General features: G+C 51.3%; 8 protein-coding genes across 8 annotated transcripts; 5 read left to right on the forward strand and 3 right to left on the reverse strand.

The window, feature by feature from the left end:
* Positions 1-450: 450 nt before the first annotated feature.
* On the forward strand, positions 451-4038 carry N7498_010074 (guanine nucleotide exchange factor; the record flags this gene model as incomplete). Its single annotated transcript, XM_058457130.1, has 2 exons — positions 451-1023; positions 1075-4038. The coding sequence occupies 2 exons, from the start codon at positions 451-453 to the stop codon at positions 4036-4038; spliced, it is 3537 nt and encodes a 1178-aa protein (XP_058304029.1).
* A 772-nt stretch (positions 4039-4810) lies between these two features.
* N7498_010075 (uncharacterized protein) lies at positions 4811-6072 on the reverse strand (the record flags this gene model as incomplete). Its single annotated transcript, XM_058457131.1, has 3 exons — positions 4811-5257; positions 5312-5597; positions 5651-6072. 3 exons carry the CDS (start codon positions 6070-6072, stop codon positions 4811-4813), a joined length of 1155 nt encoding a protein of 384 aa, XP_058304030.1.
* Positions 6073-7173: 1101 nt separating this feature from the next.
* On the forward strand, positions 7174-7485 carry N7498_010076 (uncharacterized protein; the record flags this gene model as incomplete). Its single annotated transcript, XM_058457132.1, has 1 exon — positions 7174-7485. One exon carries the CDS (start codon positions 7174-7176, stop codon positions 7483-7485), a length of 312 nt encoding a protein of 103 aa, XP_058304031.1.
* A 1453-nt stretch (positions 7486-8938) lies between these two features.
* Positions 8939-11859, reverse strand: N7498_010077 (putative DNA mismatch repair protein (Mlh3); the record flags this gene model as incomplete). The annotated part of the gene is made up of 2 exons (XM_058457133.1): positions 8939-11565; positions 11616-11859. 2 exons carry the CDS (start codon positions 11857-11859, stop codon positions 8939-8941), a joined length of 2871 nt encoding a protein of 956 aa, XP_058304032.1.
* A 340-nt stretch (positions 11860-12199) lies between these two features.
* Positions 12200-13548, forward strand: N7498_010078 (uncharacterized protein; the record flags this gene model as incomplete). The annotated part of the gene is made up of 2 exons (XM_058457134.1): positions 12200-12233; positions 12293-13548. The coding sequence occupies 2 exons, from the start codon at positions 12200-12202 to the stop codon at positions 13546-13548; spliced, it is 1290 nt and encodes a 429-aa protein (XP_058304033.1).
* Positions 13549-13912: 364 nt separating this feature from the next.
* On the reverse strand, positions 13913-15700 carry N7498_010079 (cytochrome P450; the record flags this gene model as incomplete). Its single annotated transcript, XM_058457135.1, has 5 exons — positions 13913-14005; positions 14058-14828; positions 14886-15004; positions 15060-15312; positions 15392-15700. The coding sequence occupies 5 exons, from the start codon at positions 15698-15700 to the stop codon at positions 13913-13915; spliced, it is 1545 nt and encodes a 514-aa protein (XP_058304034.1).
* A 957-nt stretch (positions 15701-16657) lies between these two features.
* Positions 16658-17967, forward strand: N7498_010080 (uncharacterized protein; the record flags this gene model as incomplete). Its single annotated transcript, XM_058457136.1, has 5 exons — positions 16658-16831; positions 16894-17269; positions 17337-17454; positions 17515-17582; positions 17645-17967. The coding sequence occupies 5 exons, from the start codon at positions 16658-16660 to the stop codon at positions 17965-17967; spliced, it is 1059 nt and encodes a 352-aa protein (XP_058304035.1).
* Positions 17968-18292: 325 nt separating this feature from the next.
* N7498_010081 (uncharacterized protein) lies at positions 18293-19818 on the forward strand (the record flags this gene model as incomplete). Its single annotated transcript, XM_058457137.1, has 2 exons — positions 18293-18328; positions 18382-19818. The coding sequence occupies 2 exons, from the start codon at positions 18293-18295 to the stop codon at positions 19816-19818; spliced, it is 1473 nt and encodes a 490-aa protein (XP_058304036.1).
* Positions 19819-19941: the final 123 nt, after the last annotated feature.

Genomic DNA, 19941 nt, shown 5'->3' on the forward strand with positions numbered 1-19941 from the left:
ACACTCGACCCTGTGTTTATCGATTGCGACTTATCACACTCGGCTGGGGCATTTCGGTGTTCCGACTCCCTTGGAAGTTTGTTACTGTTTATAGTTTGATTACTTGTTTATCGAGGGTGTGTCTTCCTGTCCATGATCTTACCCCCAGCATTCCTTATCCACCGTCCTCTCTCCCTGGAATCGACATTCCACCCCATTTGGAACAAACACCTTTGATCCCTATAGGGTTCTCACTCATTCAGCCCTTGGGACCAGCAATTGACCTTGTGTAGGATCACACCCAGCCATCTGGCGATCCGATCCTTACCCCTCCCACCATCCCTGACGACTCGCCACTCCGTCTTCTATGAATTGGGTCGAAGGATGTTAGTTGCTTCTTCCTACGCATGAACGCCTCGGTCCGTGACCACACCGGCTATTGAGAAAGAATTTCAATCAAGTGAATAAGATATGGAATCAAAAAAGCCGAACATCCCACCGTTAAAGATCGTCAAGTCGAATTCGAATATAGTCGTGTCGCACACGACCTCGGAACACGAATCTCGACTCCCCCCGGCTCGTTTCTATTCGAGTCACGGCCACTCTGAAATGACACCACCTGTGACCCCGCTGGGAGCGACAGAACACACCATGGAACAAAAACAACCAGAACAACAACAACCAGAACCGCAAGACGCCCCGAGGGCCGTCTTTCACAACTACCTTCGCGCATTTTATCCTTTTCATCCGGCCGGCAATGTTTCACCATCGACGGTCACTCTTCCTTTGGAGCAGGGAGACATCATCCTGGTCCACTCCGTTCACACCAATGGCTGGGCCGATGGTACCTTGTTAGATTCTGGGAATCGCGGCTGGTTGCCGACGAACTATTGCGAAGCATACGACCAATTGCCAATGCGCCCTTTGCTGAAAGCCTTGACTGATTTCTGGGATATCATTCGAGGAGGATGCGGGTCATCATTGAAAGATTTTGGAAACCAAGATTTGATGAGAGGCCCGATTGCTGGCGTTCGGTTCCTTTTGGTAAGTGCCTCGAAGATGCAAAGAAAAGCCGGTGTCTGACCCCCTAAATAGGAGAAGTCAGAATGCTTGACTCGGGAATCATCTTTGGTTCGGAAGTATGACGGGCTCCGCAGGATTCGGAAGGCTTTGCTCTCTGATCTTTCGTCGCTTGTCAAGACTGCGAAGAGGTTCCAAGATATTGCTAATGGAGACCCGGAGGAGGATGAGGTCGAATCCATTCTGGATGAGATGTTGCTGAAGGCTTTCAAGATCGTGACTCGGGGAGTTAGATTCCTCGACGTTTGGAATGAAGAGGTCGGTCTGAACAGGACTATCGCCGAGCTGGAAGGTGCGAACGATAGCCGTAGCCAGTACAATATGCCGCCAACACCAGCCTCGGAGAGCTTCAACATCGCTGACTCCGAGACTTACCCCGAGCGAAACGAATCCCGCCAGATGAGCCGCAGTCGTATGGATATGAGCCGTGCGTCAGTGCGGACCGAGATGCTCGACTACAACCCTCGGCCTGTCTCAGTATCAACAAAACGGATTTCTGTGTCTCACAGGATATCCTATTCTGGCCCCTCATCTGCTGTTCGTGCGCAAAATTTGGCCTCGGAGCGCTTGGGCACGTCCTATGACGCCTTCCTCGGTGTGCTTGGATCCTTTATCGGGCTTCACATGCAATCGCGCTCCTCTACCGAGTTGGTCGTTACTACTCAACAGGCCGTTGAATCCTGTCGCGCTTTGTTGAACGTCGTCGAGACTGTCTGCGAGCACGACAGTCAGCGGGCCCTGTTTCTGGAGGAAGCACGCGGGGCAATGTGTGAGAAGCTCTCGGAGCTTGTCCACGCCGCACGCGACGTCTTTCGCCCGGCCAGCGGCCAAGACGACGACCTCATCTTCATGCCCGACGAGGGCAAGCGCCTCGTCGACGCTGCGACCGACTGCGTGCGCGCTGCCGGTGCCTGTCTTGCCAAAGCTCGCTTGGTGTTGGAGCAAATTGGCGACATCGAGCTCGACCCTGTTGAGGAATCGGTGAACGAAAAACTGCCTGGCATTGTGGCCTCGCAGGAGCCATCCGACACTCCAAGTGAACAGGAGAAGCCGCAAGAGCTCTCACTTCGCCTGCCCCCGCCGCCTATTCAGATTCCAAATTCGACCTACTCACCTTCCACCCCTGCCCTCACCGACGCTACGACACCCTCTTCTTTCCAATCGCACCTCACTTCCTCGACCCGCCAATCTGCTCTCTCTTCTCTTCCCAACTCTGCGATCCTCCCCACCCACCTTGAAAGCATGTCCTTCTCTTCCTACGACAGCGGTTACCGTGAGAGCCACCCCAAGTCGGACGTGAGTGAGTCCTTCGGTCGAGGTGTCACAAGCACGGGTAGCAGCTTCACGTACAACAGCCACGCTCGCGACTCCGAGATGAGCGGCGTCTCTCGCACTTCCACCCGAGCCACCTCCCCTGAAATTGGCGGCAGCTTCAACCAGCCGTCATTGAAGGAGAGCTTGAGTCACTCAACTCTGGCTGAGGAGAATGAGGAGACTGAAGCTCACCTCTTAGAGAAGACTTATGCACATGAGTTGATCTATAAAGAGGGCCAGGTCATGGGTGGTAGTCTCCGAGCTTTGATCGAGAAGCTCACAGCTCACCAATCCACTCCCGACGCGATGTTTGTCTCAACCTTCTATCTCACCTTCCGTCTGTTCGCGACACCCCTGGAGTTTGCCCAGGCTCTGGCTGAACGCTTCGAGTACATCGGTGATACCCCTCACGCCGCGGGTCCAGTCCGCCTACGCGTTTACAACATCTTCAAGGGCTGGCTTGAATCTCACTGGCGCCACGACCGGGACAATGATGCTCTGGACTACGTCGTGAATTTTGCCAAGACACGCCTGGTTACCGAGCTCCCTACCGCTGGCAAGCGTCTCGCCGATCTGGCCGAGAAGGTCTCCGCCGTCCACGGCCCGGTCGTGCCTCGTCTGGTCTCCTCCATGGGCAAGACAAACACGGCTATAGCCCAATACGTCCACCCCGATACTCCTCTTCCCGCTCCCATTATTGGCAAGAAGGAAGCCAATCTGTTGAAGCAATGGAAGACTGGCGACGCCGCGATTACCATTCTCGACTTCGACCCGCTGGAGCTGGCTCGTCAGTTGACCATCAAGGAGTCTCGTATCTTCTGCTCCATCCTTCCCGAGGAACTCCTCGATACGGAATGGATGCGCAAGTCGGGCTCGCTGGCGGTCAACGTTCGTGCCATGTCGACACTCTCGACTGATCTGGCCCACTTGGTCGCTGACTCTATCCTCTACCTCGAGGAGCCCAAGAAGCGTGCGGCTACCATCAAGCACTGGGTCAAGATCGCGAACAAGTGTCTCGAGCTGAACAACTACGACTCGCTCATGGCTATCATCTGCTCTTTGAACTTGTCAATGATCTCTCGTCTCAAGCGGACTTGGGATATCGTGTCCCAGAAGACCAAGACATCCTTGGAACATCTTCGAACCATCGTCGATGTTTCTCGGAACTACGCGGTGCTGCGCCAGCGTCTGCAGAACCATGTGCCACCGTGTCTTCCGTTCGTCGGGACTTATCTCACTGATCTGACCTTTGTCGACCACGGCAACCAGTCTCTCCGCACCCTACCAACGGACGAGGGTGAGATGGCCGTGATCAACTTCGACAAGCACATGAAAACTGCCCGTATCATCAGCGAGCTCCAGCGCTTCCAGATCCCTTACCGCTTGACTGAGGTTCCCGAGTTGCAGACGTGGATGCAGAACGAGCTTATTCGCGTCCGCTCAAACGGCGAGACCACCGCTCAGACCTTCTACCGCCGGTCCTTGGTGTTGGAGCCCCGCGAGCCCTCGCGCAGTGGCACCAACCTGCAGTCCCAGGCCCCAGCTCAGTCCCAATCCCAAACTGAGTCCAACCCCTCTACCATCCTTGAAAACGCCAAGGACAAGTTCGACTTCCTCTCCTGGACCTACCCATCCAAGCCCAAGTCTGTTGCGACCCACGGCTAAACGACCAATCACCTTCATCCAATACCCCTTACATTTACGAATAATGACCTACGCTGTTTACTTTGCGTTTTTGATGTTCTATTCAGCTATTTTGACCATATCCTTATCTATGTTGGCTGCGTGACCTTTTCTTCCTGAAATGTTTTGTGAATATCCCTTTTATTATCGGCCGGCGCTCGTGTTTGTTTTATCGTCCCATGGACTGGCATCGGAAAAGCGACAGGAATTTGGGTCCGGCTGGACATGGAGTACCACAGGGCCTTCTTTCGTTTTTCTATTCCATGGCTTTCCCTTTACGAATTTTATTTGGTGGATACAACGGCTTTTGTTTTCGTGACCCCTTTTTTCCTGTTATCTTTTACCTGAAAAGGTAGAAGAGACAAGGGATAAGCCTCGCGGCTTCTGTACAAGTGATATATCATAACTGAATTGTCAATGCAGAAAATGCTTTCATCGAACTCTGTCTATTCTCGTAAATCTTAATTTTGTCCGTACAACTTTTTGTAGTGGGTGTACAACGATAGACTTGTTTAGTTTCACCCCAGTGACCACAGGGGCTACTTATCCCCAGCACCGCGAAAAGGTACAAGTCTCGCTGGGGTGTCGTGCACAGCCCCGCACGACTAGGCCTGTCATCCCCTTCGCCCATTGGAACGCAGAACCGGAGATCCCAAACCCTCCGGGGGTGAAACGCAATTTGACTTGAGAGAAGCAGCCCGATCCGCGCCGGGATTTGAAAGATTCAGGTATAGCAGAGTCCAGTTAACGGTGGCTAACTATCGATGTTTTCTTTGGTTTTCGTTGACTTTCGTGGTTTTCTGAGTGCGCAGGAATTGAAGGCGCAGTTGTGGAATTTGGAGCGGCCCACGCCGCTTCGGGTGAAGGATTCGTAGAGGTAGGGCTTTGAATATCGTTGTTTGTGACAGGCGTGCATGATGTGGATGGGTTGTTGGTTGTTCGACTGCATTGCTTTTGGGGTTGTGGTGGGTGGCACTGTCGGGTCCTCTCCTTCCTCCTCGAGAATGGGCGGTAGTGTGACGACTCGAGTAGGATCGCCTTGGGTTTCGGCCATGTTCCACTGGAGAAGTCTCTCCATCATTGGCTCGAAGTTTTCGGTTGTCACTTGCTGGGGCTCGGTGTACTGAATCTTGAGTGAGTCGTCCATGTAGCCGTAGATAACGCGGACGTAGCCTCCGCGGTAGATGGTGGTGACCAGTGTCTATGAGATTGTAAGTAGACGCTCCGATATGAAAGTGTCGGGGAGTACACTCACTGGGAAGACGTATTTGGGCATTCTCTCTTGCCAATGCCTCATGCGGCAGTCGCTGAAATGGCCCAGTTTTCTCTCGTTGACCATGGCTTGTCGCATCATGGTGACGAGAACTTGGAGCTCGGTGATTGACGGAAGAGTATCTGAGTACTCGTTTGGGGAGATAGTGATGATCTGGTGGTTTTGACGGATCCGATGGTTTTTTGATCGGAGTCGATGAGCAGTCAGTAGTCGGAACTTGGCTTTCTCGCCGTTGTGGTGGATCAAGCCATCAAGGGAGTTGTCGTTGCTGTAAGTCATGATTAACCAGGGCTGAATTTGTCGAAATAACGGGGGTCTTACTCGATTGAAAGCAAGTCCGGGACTACATTGCGAATTCGAGTGGCGATGGTCCGGTAGTCCTTGAAGGCTGTGATGAGCGCGCTTCGTAGGAGACCGTCACGCTGGCGCACAGTCTTGTTTTGGCAGTTGGCGCCTTGACCGAGGAAGCACCGGAAGAAAGTGCTCTTTTCTAGCATCCACCGACGTTTCTTGATGAGTATGTGGTCGTCGTCGCGGGGAGCGAAACAAGGTGTCACGGAGGGTGAAGTGTCTCCAGTGTGGAAGTCGAGAGGTGTGAGTTGTATGCCGTAGAACTGTGCCTTTTTGGCAGTTATTTGGTCGTCTGTCGACACTTGTAGAAGCTTGAGTATCAGGTCTAGTTTCGCTTCACGGAGCTTGTGGCTCCAGAGCCAATAAGGCTGTTGTTGTCTTCGAACTCTCATTTTGTTGGATGTCACTGTTGACATCTAGCGGGTTGGTGAAGAAAAGAAGAACAGGAGAGGACGGGCAGTCTATTGTAGTTTTGCAGACCCGGGGCCTCAAACTACTATGCCTATAAGAGAAGCGGAAGTAGATGAGGTAGTATGTTGAGCCGATATAGAAGAGGAAGCTTCCCATACTTCAGATCGCCGATAGGAGCTTGGAACCGTGGAATGGAAAAGGTACCATGCCCAAAGAAGGTACTACATACTGAGAGAGGAATAGGAAACAAGGAATAGCATATATTACCAAAGTATAGACGAATATGGGCCCAATACCCGCCATTCCATCTGACACTGTAGGATTGAGTGTTCCAAGGTTGACCCAAAAGGAATCGGTGGTATGGTACGGCACTGTCCTCGGGTATAGCGACCCTCAAAGCAAATAACTCATGGAAAATGGTGGCATATTGAAACTTGTATAGCAAGGAGTGAGATGGTCTGATATGAAATTGCAACAAGTATTCGCGTAGTTTGTGCGCTAAAGTTCTCGGAAACGATACGGCGGTCGTGGCACAGGACGAACCCGAACGTCAAATGTCCTCATGTACACTCAGCTCTGGATACAGGGCGGTCTATTTCATGCCATACAAGCAGACTACGGGTGGTGTAAATGTATACCTTGAAACAAGGCACAGTCGTAGTCTACCGAGTTCATAGCCAGTCAGTCTATATTAGTTGTGGTCCAAGTGGAGCTGGGCTGGTTGGCACTTACTCTGGTCAGCAGGTAGCTTAGGCCTGGGGCTTTTGACTGTAAGCGGGCTTTGACGGTAAGCGGGCTTTGACCCGTAAGATGAAGGCCTGAAGCGATTTCTAGCGTACGGATGGCCTCGGTTATCTTATACTCAATTGAAAAACCCCCATGTGTTGCCTCGCGAGCCGGTAGCTCCGCGGAGTGTCCGGTGCAGCACGGGTCTGCGACCCAACACTATAAAAGGACCTACGATCTCGACATTTTGACGATAACCAAATTAAATCGACCTCAGTTCCATTCGGCCCGCATAGTGTTGATTACGAGCCCTTCTATCGTAAAGCACCTTTACACTGTTCGCTCATCACTACGTCATGTCGACCGAATCGCTTCAAGAGACGAACAACAAGACTCTGGGCACAGAGGCAGGGACATTTCCTATCATTACACTTCCAGATGGCCGGAAAGTACCAACTGGGACTATCGGAGCTTTGATGGTAAACGTCAAAGCATTCGACGATGGGACCGAGGAACAGCGAGTCGAGCTGGAATCTGCCATTCGATCGGCCATCCCAACGCTCCACAAAGTGGGCATGTTTGATCTATTCACTCCGGACGAATGGATTACAGACCGCAGCCCTGGCAGAAGCCTCGTTGGTAGGCTAGCACGGGATTTTATCGCGTGAGTTGTGATTTCTAATGTCGGATACGAGTGATATTTCACGTAGTCGGCCTATCACTGACTGGGGCATTTGCTCAACTTTCTAGAGGGAACTGAATCTCATGAAACAAGGTCTCCCGTCCACTCCACTAAAGGCGCATTTGATGAACACTTCTACCACTTCCGGAAAGAAAGCTGTTCTTCCTGTACTTGCTCAACTTCACCCTGATACCGTTTTATGAACCGAGATTGGCGATGTGCGGGGGAACATAAGCGTGGAGGGTCTGAGGGCCAGCCAATCCGGGGATACTGCATATGATATTTCCTGAATTACAACGGCTTTTTTGCAAAGCGAAGACTTGTTGAATACCATACACCTTCTTCCTCAATCGAGAATTCCTCAATCGAGAACATCTTCTAGCCTCAGCTACCTAAATCGAGTGATAGGCAAGGCAGCGGATCTGGATACCTTGGATATTGTGCGTCCTTTTGGTGCTATGAGTTGTGAGTGCATATGGCCAGAAAGAAGGCAACCGACGATCGAATAGATTGTCTGGTCTTCCGAACATCTCCATTCGTTGGATCTGGGTGTTGTATTATGGATAGAACAACCTACGTATCTAAAAATCTGCGCCTACATAACCAAGTGGAAATACGCGCTGAGCCTCCCATGTAAAATTACATACATACGTCGTTTTATTCCCTCCGTATCGACTGATAACTAAGATTTCAAACGTCAACTCATAATGATTAATACAACCTCACCCCCACCTTCGGGGCCAAGTGACACATCTTCATCCATATCCCGAATAAACGCTAATCCCAGCACACAGCCCCTCTAAAAAGTCCGTGCCAGCATCTAGAATTTACACCACCGTCATAGCAGCACCTGTAGGGGATACGTCAAAACCGGCAGCAGTATCCCGTATCCGGCTATGATATGTTCGCTGTCACATCGCCGATCCGTAGATCGGGGGAGGAATACGAATGCCAAGATCTGCAAGCTGCACCTCTAGGGTTGACCAAAATCTATTAGCGCCTTGTGTGGTTGGCTGCGGAATAAAGCTCACATGTCGGAATGCCGGAGATGTTCGTGGCTAGTTCATGCGGGTCAAGACTTGTGAGGCGTCGAGTGGCGGGCTGAGGGGTTTAAGGATTTTCGGGTCGGATTTTGGTTTATGTGTGTATTTGTATTCCAATGGTTTTGAAGACAAGGGAATACCAGTTGGGTATTGTGTATTTTCGTGGATCTTCTGGTTTGGAGGCGAGTGATGTGATATGTCAGTCTTCGTATGCGTCAAGTCAGACTTGGCGCTCTGGGTGGCATAATTGCTAGTAACGAGGAAAACTAGAGAGATGTACTGTACGTTTGCAACCAATCTGCGGGAAGTGAACAGACTTTGGATAGTGATGGTTGTTGAAGTTGTTTATGGTCCTTGTTCATAGGCACAACTAGCTCTGGTATCCTGGCCAATAATCTAATTTACATATCGTTTCCGGAACGCCTCTAAGAAACCCAATCCTCCATCGTTACTTTCATCATCATATATATTGATGTCTTCATCAGATGGCACAAGGCCGTGTGCTGAGTGTGGCCGCAGATCCAGAATGGGGATCATCGACGGTCGCCCATGGGCACACTGAAATGGGAATGCACATTTGGCCAGCCGTGAGACCAAGACCTTGCATTCTTCGATACTCAAAGGATCATTGAACATGACGGCTGTGCGACAGGCACGAGAGTTGAGGAGATCCAGGATGCTCTGGGGGCAGCCACTCATTTGCTGTACCCATGAATGAGCATCAGCCGGTTCGTCAGGCGACATATTTGTGAAGTGCTTCATGGAAGATCTTTTTGAGCCCAATGGCCTCCGATTATCTTCCTCGCATGTCCAAATCTCACCACGCAGCAGATTGGCCGCCAGATTCGGCTCAGATCGACAGCGCTCAGCGATAAGAGCTGGAAGTGAATATACATAGACAGTGATGGTGTCAGCTGGCTTCGTATCTATATCATAGTGAATGCCCCAGGTTTGGAAGTGATCCAAGTACTTCCGAAAGAGTGCACTTTCAGTAGCCGAAATATTGAACGCTATAGGATCAACTTCAACCACTCGGACTTGCGTTTCTCTTCCGGCAGGGTCCGTTGAGATAAACATGTCCTCAAACAATCGCTCGACACGACAGCGCTCATCCGCTGCATGTTGATCAATTAAGATCAGAGTGTCCTCGGGATCATCGCCATTATGCTGAGGATATTCTGAGGGTATCTTGACAAGAATGAACTTGTGATCCACTTGGGCAATGATTGAAGCGGTTGCTAGTCTGTGACGCCGTATTTTACCCCTGAACTTGGCAAGATGGGTTCCATCCAGGGATCTGATGTCTTGCAGACAGCCATGAGAAATAGTTGGAACATTAAGAGTTGCCAATGGCTTTTCAGATCGAGCGAAAACAGGATTATCCCAAGATTCCAGGAGGCCATCAACCCACTGGTTCCGAAAAGGGTCGGTCTCGGAATCTTCCTCTAGGGAACGGCCCGGTCGTTGCCTACTAGCAGCTAGGCTACCGGGCCAAAAAGAAAAACCAGCAGAAGTTTTTCGATGAACAGTCTGACCTGTGCGTGAATTAATCATGTGCGTTTTCCCTATTTGCGGATCTACCAATGGAATTAGCGGGTCTTTCGATGGCTCGTCGCCTTCCGTCTCATTCTCGACGAAGTGTCTCCTGATATGGAATGACGTTGAACCCTTGGGTGGTTGACCAGACAGCAGCAAAGAAGTCGAACCGCGTTGTTCATGCTCAGTGGCGCCCAGTGAAAGTTCTGGCAACGCGTGATTTTGCTCATCTTCCCAAGTCTCATTTCTGGCACTGATATTCTCATTTGAAAGTTCGCCTGCTGACGCACAATCCAAAAGATCTTTTGCAGACTTGACCCTGGACCAGTTGTTGAAGCTCTGACCTGAGTTCACACGTGATTTTTGAAAAGATGGAAGCTTGAGTCGACTACTAAATGCCTCTTCTGTACTTGAATGCGTGCCCGTGTCTCTGAAGATTGAATGCGACCCAGTATCTCTCTGATCAGGGGTGGTGGTTGATAGAGTCCGATCGGATCCCTTGGCTTGCCGCCTTGTAAGACGGGGTCGCATATGTTGCTGTTTCAGAAACTCCAAAATCATAGCACTAAGAACATCGGTGATACGCTGTATCGACCTTTCGGAATCTGGTGATAATTCATCGCCAGATAAATCTTGGATGTTTCCTGCGTCAATCCGTATGTAAAACATTGGCCATTTGTTGATCGGCTTTGCCCAACTTCTGCCACTCGCACTTGCTGGGCCATGAGAGCCACCCAGTAGAGGCGATGGACAGACCGAGGGCGTGCCATCAGACATTGAGCTGCTGTTTCCGAAGTCTGACAGAGACATCAATCGATTGACTTCGTTGTATAGGATGTTCGAGTTGCTCCGTGAGAAGACCGGGTCATCTCCCAAAGAAATGAACTGGAGCTTCTTGGAAGGACTGGGCACAGTGGAAATGGCAGCTCGAATCGTGAGATCGGGAATAATAGCCGACAAGACATGCCAAGAGTCCATGTTTCGAGAGCTGATCATTCCAGATTGTGCGAGTATAGATCCGATTCGCCCGAGGTCGATTTCGGATGTAGAATGGTCCACAGAATCACCCACAAGTGAGGCGAGGCGAATGGAAATTCTTTTGTCTCTTGTCACGTCGGTCATAACGAGCTTCGAGAACTGGGGATTAGCCAACATCAAAGAGACCAAGGAATATCTGAGATTCTCCCATTCTTTCTCCAACTCATCTGGCCTTTGCAGAGCCAATGCTCGACTCTTGACCCGCACCGGCATATTCCCGAAGAGATTGTTGACCGTGACACTCGTGCCATGCTCACCAATCCGAAGATTTTGATGTGATGGTGCAGGAAACAAGCGCGCAACGGGTTTCGAGTGATGAAAGATGGCGGAATTCGTGCTCTGATGCTGTCTGTGACGGGATGTCACGGTCAACAAGGACAAAGAAGCCAGGGAAGCCAAGAATAGGCCTCGACGCCCATATGCATCTGTGTTTTGGAATCTTGACGTATCTGTGAGAGTTGTGAGTAAAAGACACATGTAGACTGGAAATCTCACATACGGTGCGCCTTTCCAAGTCCACCGGTCGACTCGAATTCAACAGGTCGGATTCCTTCGCCGTCATCTTCAACGATGCAGCTTCCACGCTTGAAGTCAACTGAGACGAGCACCGTCTGCGCGTTTGCATCCAATGAATTTTTGACCAAATCTACAATCACTCCATTCAAATGGGTGATTGATGTCGACGATTTGATTTTGGCGACGATATCAGGAGGAAGCTGCCGGATTCCAGCTCCGGAAGACATGACGCGAAAGAGCTATAAAGTCGTGGATGTTCAAGTCATTTCTATTGCGTCAAGGGTGGGATTCCGGAGACGGCAGGAACGTTGCCACTCGATCATTATTGTAATATGCCAAGGAACTTGTAAAGGAGATCCTATCAAATTAACTTGGAATCCATCATCAAACAGATGAGAAGAAGATAAAAGATGAAGTGAAGGCGGTTGACATCAAGGGCGAGCACATGACTCGGATAAACAATCGTCCCGCACTGATCTCATTTGCCTCGGGACCCCGACGATGTTCTCGACTGCAACTCCTGAGTGACACCTGAAGCTAATCCTGGCGAGATTATTTGCATCGAAGATGGCTACAGCTGAAGGGCCTGCGCGGGCACATGGTCAGTTCATTGCTGGCACTTGTTTCCTGTGAAACCACTAATCCCCTGGTATACAATAGACCGCAACGGGCGTCGCCACCCCTTCTCCAGCTGGATGAAGCGATTGGCTAGCCTGAAAAGCTCTTCTGAATCCTCGAATCGTTGGTCTCACAAGCGACACGCGGCTACGAAGGCCAAGAAGAACGGAGGAGGAAACAACCCCTACCCGCTGTCTGGGACCGTCAATCGTCAGGCAGGAAATCCCAACCCAAACGACTCATACCCGGAAGTTGGAGAAGGGCAAACCTCTCGTTCGCGAAGCGATCCTTCCTTCTTTTACTCCAGCTACGAACATCCAGTCCCCGCGACGAGCGCCAAGTCGAACGCCCCTACCATTTCCACGAACGGTGACACCGCGATTTCGGATGCCGGGTATTCCAAGGCGGGCACACTGGCAACTGGTGGAGGGGGCATTAGCACGCACGATGGAGGCGAAGGCAGCACATTTTCATCTCCTGCACCGTCTGTCCGATCCTTGGCAACCACCTTGACCACCGTGCAGTCCGCGGCACCCTCCACCCAGCTATACCCCACGCAGAACACGCAACAGGGGCATGCACATGGAAGTTCAACGCAAAGCTCCGGGACCCAGCAGGTTCAATTCTCGCACCAGTTCCCTATCTCATCCTCGCCCGCCACGGCGTTGCCCGGGCACCTGATAACCCATAGCCATACCTACAACACGGCGACCGCAAACAATGTCTTGACCGATAATGCATCCATCCTCACATTGGCCAGCTCTTCCAAGCGCCGTCGCCGAAATTCCCTGGACACCAATGCTTCAGTCCGTGCGCTCGCACCCTCGTCGATCTTCGGCGGCAGTCGCGAAAGCTTGCCTCTAAGTGTTCTCAGTGGAAACGTGGCAGAGCCGTCCAATTCCTCTGCCTTCAATGCACAGGGTGTTCTGAGCCGCCCTAGTTTGGTTGGTCTTGCCAGCGCCGAGCGTATCAGTGTCTACTCATCCTCCGGCACCGCGCCCATTGCCGCCACCGGCGAGCGGAGCAGCTTCTACACAGCGAAGCAGGCCCCAACAACAGGCGACGGAGCAAGTATCCGCAGTGGCGCGCCTTCGCACAGCCGGAATGATAGCACAGCAGCTAGCATTACAGGCGTGGGCAGTCCCTTTGCAATGGCTTCGGGCCGTGTGAGCCGACGCAGCTCCGGCTGGGGGGAAATCACCGGCGACGAAGACGAAGAAGGCCGAGCCGAGCGAATGGACGAGAAGTCCACGGTGAAACCTGAAGATGGTTTATACGAAGAGCCCAAAGAGGGTTAATTCACGACAAATGGTCCTATCACTTATGGCTTAGAAAGGGTGTCAGCCGAAGGCAAACGATTTTACGCAAGACCCCTGCGAGCGGGGTCAACACGACAGTACACTAATGAATACACGCATGGGAATTGGGAAGCTGGGGTTTATTTTGCTTTGGTTCGGTGTTTTCGATGCGAAGGCGTTATCTTTTTTTTTTTTTTTCTTTTTTTCGGATGGCAGTTTGATACCCTTTGCGGTATGTGCGGTTTGTTTTCTTCTTTTCCTCTACTTCATGCATCCATGAACTTGCAAATTGAGCCGTGTTTCAAGATAGCCTACCCATAATTACTATACTTATTACGTGCATCCTCCATGCTTTTGACGCATCCTATCGACGCCGGATAGTCATCGGCATGTCATACTGGTACACGAACCAGGCATTCCGATACGTCCACTCGTGCTTCGAGTCCACCAGTTGAACCTGATACGAGTTAGCTCCGCTTCATCGCTTTTTTTTTCAAGTATTGACTCACATCGAACTGGTTATACAAAGTAGCAATCAACTTCTTGATCTCCAGCTCGGCCAGGTATCGACCCATGCAGACGCGGCCACCGCCACCGAAGACGAAGTCGACCGTATCCTTCATGCGTCTCAAGCGAGACTCGAATTGCTCTGCGCTCTCATTCTTGCGCTGGAACCAGCGGTCTGGGTTGAAGTTGTCCGCATCGTCACCGAAGACTCCATAGTCGCGGTTCGTCACTGCTGGATTGATACCCATCTTGGTACCAGCAGGGATATACCGCCCGTCTGGCAGGGTGAACCCGCCCTCTGGGACGACGCGTTCAAATATCATGGCGATACCGGGGTTAACCCGCATTGCCTCGCGGATGACAGCGTCCAGGTAAGGTAGGTCTCTGATTGACTTCCATGGAGCAGGGGTGGGGAGACCGGCCTTTTTGAGCTCGGCCACGAGTTTCGCAGATGCGGAAGGTGACTTGGCGAGGTAGTAGACGACGGCGCGCATTGTTGCGGAACTCGTGTCGCCGCCGGCCAGGATGCTCAGCATCAGCCAGTTTACGATTTGCTGGTCGTTGACCATGTCTGGGTATGTTTTCTTGAGTTGAACATATTTGTCCAGAGTGTGGTCGACGGTGCCGGCGGTAATCTTCTTCGAGGCGAGTTGGGCTTGGTATTCGGCGACGACTTTGAAGGCGTAGAGGACTCCGGTGAGGGTTGGCTTGGGGCCGATTCGCTTGATTGGGTTCTTGTCGAGGAAATTGTCGATCCATGGGACTTGAGAGACCTGGTATTTGGTCGTTGTTAGTGGAGTTCATAGAGAGGAGGAAGAGTGCTTCCGTACAGGTGCGAAATACTTCAGGCCATCGGTGGAGTCGGTTATCAGATTGTCAACATCCTTTTCCTGGTCAATGAAGCCATAGTGACGCCCGAAGCTGAAGTTTGCGGTGACATCCCAGGCAACTTGTAGATGTTAGCAACTGTCGTCCAAATATGGCGCTTCACACCTCAAACTTACAGAATCCAATCCACTCATCTGCGGGGCATACCGTGCCTGCATTCGCGCCATCCACAAATTTGGCTGCAAGCTTATCCACAAATTTGTTCAGGGTCTCATCGATAAGGGGCTCGTATTCAAGGACCTTGGTCATGCTCCACAGACCACGAATGGGCCGGATGTTCTGATTGTGCCAGTCCTCATCTTGCGAGTTGAACAGGTTGGACATGCGGTGACCCTCGATCAGGACATCATTCGGCCGGTACATTTCACTCTGCAATGGACATTGGTCGTCAGCAATGCAATGCGCCACCACAGGGATACGAGTTGTTGCAAAATAAACTATCCCTTACCTTCTTCCATGGGTTGCGCGTGGAGTAAATGGTGCGGATTAAACTGGGATCCGAAATGCTCACGCAATTGGGGCCAATTCGAACAGCAGTTCCATACGTGCGGTGCAGCTCTACATGCTTGAGATCAACATGGCCATGGTGAGTATGATAGGCACGCCAGAAATTGGTACTCTTGGCCAGGAGCGGTCCCGGAATGGCCCTCAAAGGCGACAAGAAAATATCCCAGACAAGCTTCGTAATGAGCAGCAAGCCAAGGGTGGCGAGAGCCTGGACCCACAAGTTGGATGGTAGCGAGGCTAACAATGTCATTTTCCCGCGAGCTGTCTCAAACAAATGTACGGCAAGTGACGAAGAAATTGACAGCTGAGAAATTGCAGTCAGAGATGTTTGAAGGGCAAAGAAATATGTCCAACGGTGGCGGTTATGAATCGCGTTCTGCTATGTAACCTGCGTAGGCTCAGGGATGAAGGGAGATCCATTTGTCCAATGGTGTATCCTCACGGAATCAGAAGAGGGGTTCGCTGCGCAGGAGGTCTTCCCATACCGTCGGGGCTTGATTAATACGCTATACTATTTTTTAGCGTGTCGGGAGACAGCGGAATGTGGAACCCGGAGATGTACTTATCGTCGCGATAAATGGCCAGATCCAAATCCATACTTTCTTAGTGGCTCGTGCAACCCGCGTTTTGACAGCCACGCCGCACCAGAGCTCGTAAACTTCGTCTTAGCTCGATGCCTTGCCAGTTTGAGAGAACGTGGCTTGAAGGAAGACGGTGCGTCAAATCCTGCCAGAACCCGACCTGGTCTTCGCCGGGACGTGGGCCGCGCTATATCCCGTGCATACGATGTGTCCACAGTGGTGCAGTCATATTGACCGGGATGTACCAGATGACATATCCACTATGCAAAAGCACCCGATGAAGCGACCCCTGCACGATGGCAATTGTGGATTCCTTTTGTGATAAATGCAGCGCCGATCCAATATACCTGCCAAATCCTGGCCCGAGCCGATACGAGAGCCTACTGGATGTGAAGCCGTGCAAATGAGACCCCCGACCAGATCTAACCATTCTCTCCCTATCATATTCCTGAAACCGCTAGCCTGATACGGTAGGGTAGCCAGGCATGACAGCCAAGCGACGATGCTTAAATCTCTACAACCACCCATGGCTACGAGGTGTCCATGTTTTTCGGGTCTACCATTTCCCACGGGTCCAATCGGCCGCTTTGACTTTGTGAGACTGTGAGATTGAGACACCGTCCAAAATGGAGGCCAATTTACCACCGTCCTACCTGGATGAGAGCCGAGCTCCAACTTTGCAGGGCGTGATGTGGACAATGGCCATCGTTCCACTGGTGTTCGTTTTGATGAGGTTGTATGTGAGGGTGGTTTTAAGGCGCGTTTTTGGCTGGGACGATTTCATCATCATCGTCGCCGTTGTGAGTATAGGACTCAATCCATCATCACGAGCAGGATGAGACTCACATGTCACCAATTCTAGTGCTGCCTCATTTCTTATTCCGCTGTGAGTCATGTTGCCTCTACTATAGGTCTGGGAAGACACCTTATTGTTGTCGAGCAAAATCCCAATGATCTTATTAATGTCGCCCTGCTGTGCGACATTGGAGAGTCCTTGGCCATCATGGCGTGCACCCTGGGAAAAACCTCCTTCGCCGTGACTCTGCTGCGGATTGTGGTGCGGAGGTGGATGGTAGCCTTGTTGTGGTTTGTGATTTTCACGATGAACGTGATCAATGTCCTCGCGGCTGTGTTTGTGTTTGTGCAATGCAAGGACCCTCGACACTTGTGGAATCCAGCGATTCCATCCAAGTGCTGGCCAGACAGCGTCTTCACGAACTTCTCACTATTTGTTGGAGGTAAGCAGTCAGTCCTTGATCCATCTTGCTCAAAGGCTAACGTTGCGGCCTCCCTCCTCCCGCTTAGCATACTCTGGCGCCCAGGATTTCGTCTTGGCACTCTTGCCATGGACGATTGTGTGGAATTTGCAGATGAAGAAGAAGGAGAAGTTTGGTGTTGCTTTTGCTATGAGTCTCGGGGTGTTGTAAGTTTTTCTGCAACATTGAAAAGCGTCGCCAATTGAACGCTAACATGTGCTTCACAGTGCCGGTGCAGCTTCCATCGTGAAAACAACATACCTCGTAGCTCTATCTGCTAAGGCCGACTTTACATGTAAGTTTCAACCTGACAATATCGGCGAGTTTTACAGTGACTAATCAGCCCTTTTATTCCAGGGGAGCTCGCTCCACTGCTCTGGTGGGCCGCGGTCGAGGACGGACTCGCCATCACCGCAGCTTCGATCCCCGCCCTAAAGCCTCTCCTGAGCAGAGTCTTCCCGAGTTCAACAGTCAGCGACTACGACATGATATCCTACCCATCAGTCCCACAAGACAGGGTCTTCGACAACTCGAAGGGCGAGACGCAGACGGATATCGGTCATACAAGTATTCATGACAGTGAAAGCCAAACGGCAATCTTGGAGCCAAGCATTCTAGGAAAAGACGAAAGTATCAACTTGACTACGGAAGTCTCTGTAACAGTGCAACATTCGCCGTGACGCAGGGTATGAACTGCGGATGTCGTGAGTTGCACTGATGCATAGACACCCGTTGATCGTGTATACATCGTGATATTATCAACGAGAGACTCCAAATTTTATACGAAGCTATTACGAGACCAACGAGAGGAAGTAGCACGTGCATCACCCAGGCACAGTGGATAGAATCGGGATGTTCCGTGATCCGACTCCATAGATGGCTCTCACTTGATATGTAAACAACTTACCCTTCTCACTTTTCCCCTTCGCTCCGCCGACTATCATCGCCGCGGCGACCTTTTTTGCTCGTAATCTATCTACAAACTCACCGAGATACCGCAGTACAATGTCTGACCATCGTCCTCCCCAGCCTCTTCCGAATGTATTTTGACTTCTCTTTTCACGATGATACACAAACACTGATTCGTTTTGTAGCAGCCCGTGACACGTTATGGTGATTATCTGAATGCTTCACGGGCAGCCCCGTCTCCGCCTGGACCTGGACTGGCACATGGCAATGTCCAGTCTGATTCTCAAGCCAACGGCGCCCCGTATGTCGGTCCTCAAACTGGCCCTCCGACCCGTCAACAGTTTGGGTATCCTTCTGGCCTCCACGCACTCCTCCAGCCCACTGATGCTCTTGGTCTAGGTGACCACGTTGATCCCAACCCTGGCCCTCGGCTTGGTGTATCTAATCAACTGACGAGTCAACTTCGGCTGCCAACCCAGGGAAGCCGCCTGCCCGAGATCAGTCGAATCACCTTTCCCAGCATCATCCCTAAGCTTGGAACCGACCTCTTGATGAATGTCTGGGTCAGGAAGGTACATGGGATCCTTCGACGCCTGGGCTTGGACAATGTCATCGGCTCGAATATTCCTCGTCCATCTCGCCAAGATACAACCTACACCAAATGGAAATACTGGTCCTTTACCGTGGGACGTTGGCTTCTAGGTCAAGTTGATACCGGCGTGATCGGGAACCTCCGGGCTTTCGACCTGGTCACCGAAGAGTCGTTCACCAAAGAACCTCCTTTCTACGCAGATGACACATTCAGTCGTATTCAGAGCTCGGAGCTTTTCCAGGAAATGGGCTATGCATCCAATGACTTGCACTCTATCCGCCGTGAGGATTTTCCCACGGCTGCATCATACGTTATTGCATGGATGCAAGCCGTTCAAATCGCTAGAGATCTCTCCCTTTCTGTTTCGCCCTTCATTGCTCTGATGAAATTCAATGCTATCAGAGATGAGGTGCCCGAAAGTCGTCATCTACTGAACGGCATCCTCTGGGGAGGAAAAGCAGCCCACCAGATCACCCATAATGAATTTCTTATGTGTTGCGTGAGACTACTCGCTATGTGTCATCGGGCTGAGAGAGAAGCTAGGATGGGCGCGCAGAAACAACCCTCCGAGGGGCAGACCGTCAACGGACTGACTACTGAGAACCTGGAAGCCGCGAACCTGGCTGCTGAGAACCCAACTGTCGAGAGCCCAGTTGTTGACAAACCGATGGCTGGAAACTCGGCTGCTGCAAACTCGGCTGCAGACCAAGCCCAACCCGGAACTTTATCAGCAGCTCCAATCGTCGACGAGCTCACCTCGAAAAATGCCGAAGGCCAGGGAGTGCAAATGAATCAGCCACATGCTCCGGTGGACACCACTGATGATGTCGCAACTCCGGCTACAAACAAGCCTCTTGACAAGGCCTCCGAGGCAGTCCCACGTATGGTCCCTCTGCACAAGAGCGGTTTCCAGAAGGGTCTCAGAGAGCAGGAAGCCGTCGCCAGCTCGTCGCGAGCTCACAAGCGCAAGCTTTCTTCCACTTCAATTGGTGAAAAGCTTGGCTCTGTCGGACCGCAGCTTCCTGTTTAGCCGGAATGAGACCTAAGAGATCCTGTCAGGATGCGTTGATGATACGTGAGGGTTTCAGAGATGACTTCGACCGAAACATGATATGTACCTATGTCCGAGTAGGTTGCTATTTTTTTGGTACAA

This window comes from Penicillium cinerascens (genome assembly GCF_028974065.1).
Source record: "Penicillium cinerascens strain IBT 15544 chromosome Unknown scaffold_4_segment0_segment1, whole genome shotgun sequence".
Lineage (NCBI taxonomy): Eukaryota > Fungi > Ascomycota > Eurotiomycetes > Eurotiales > Aspergillaceae > Penicillium > Penicillium cinerascens.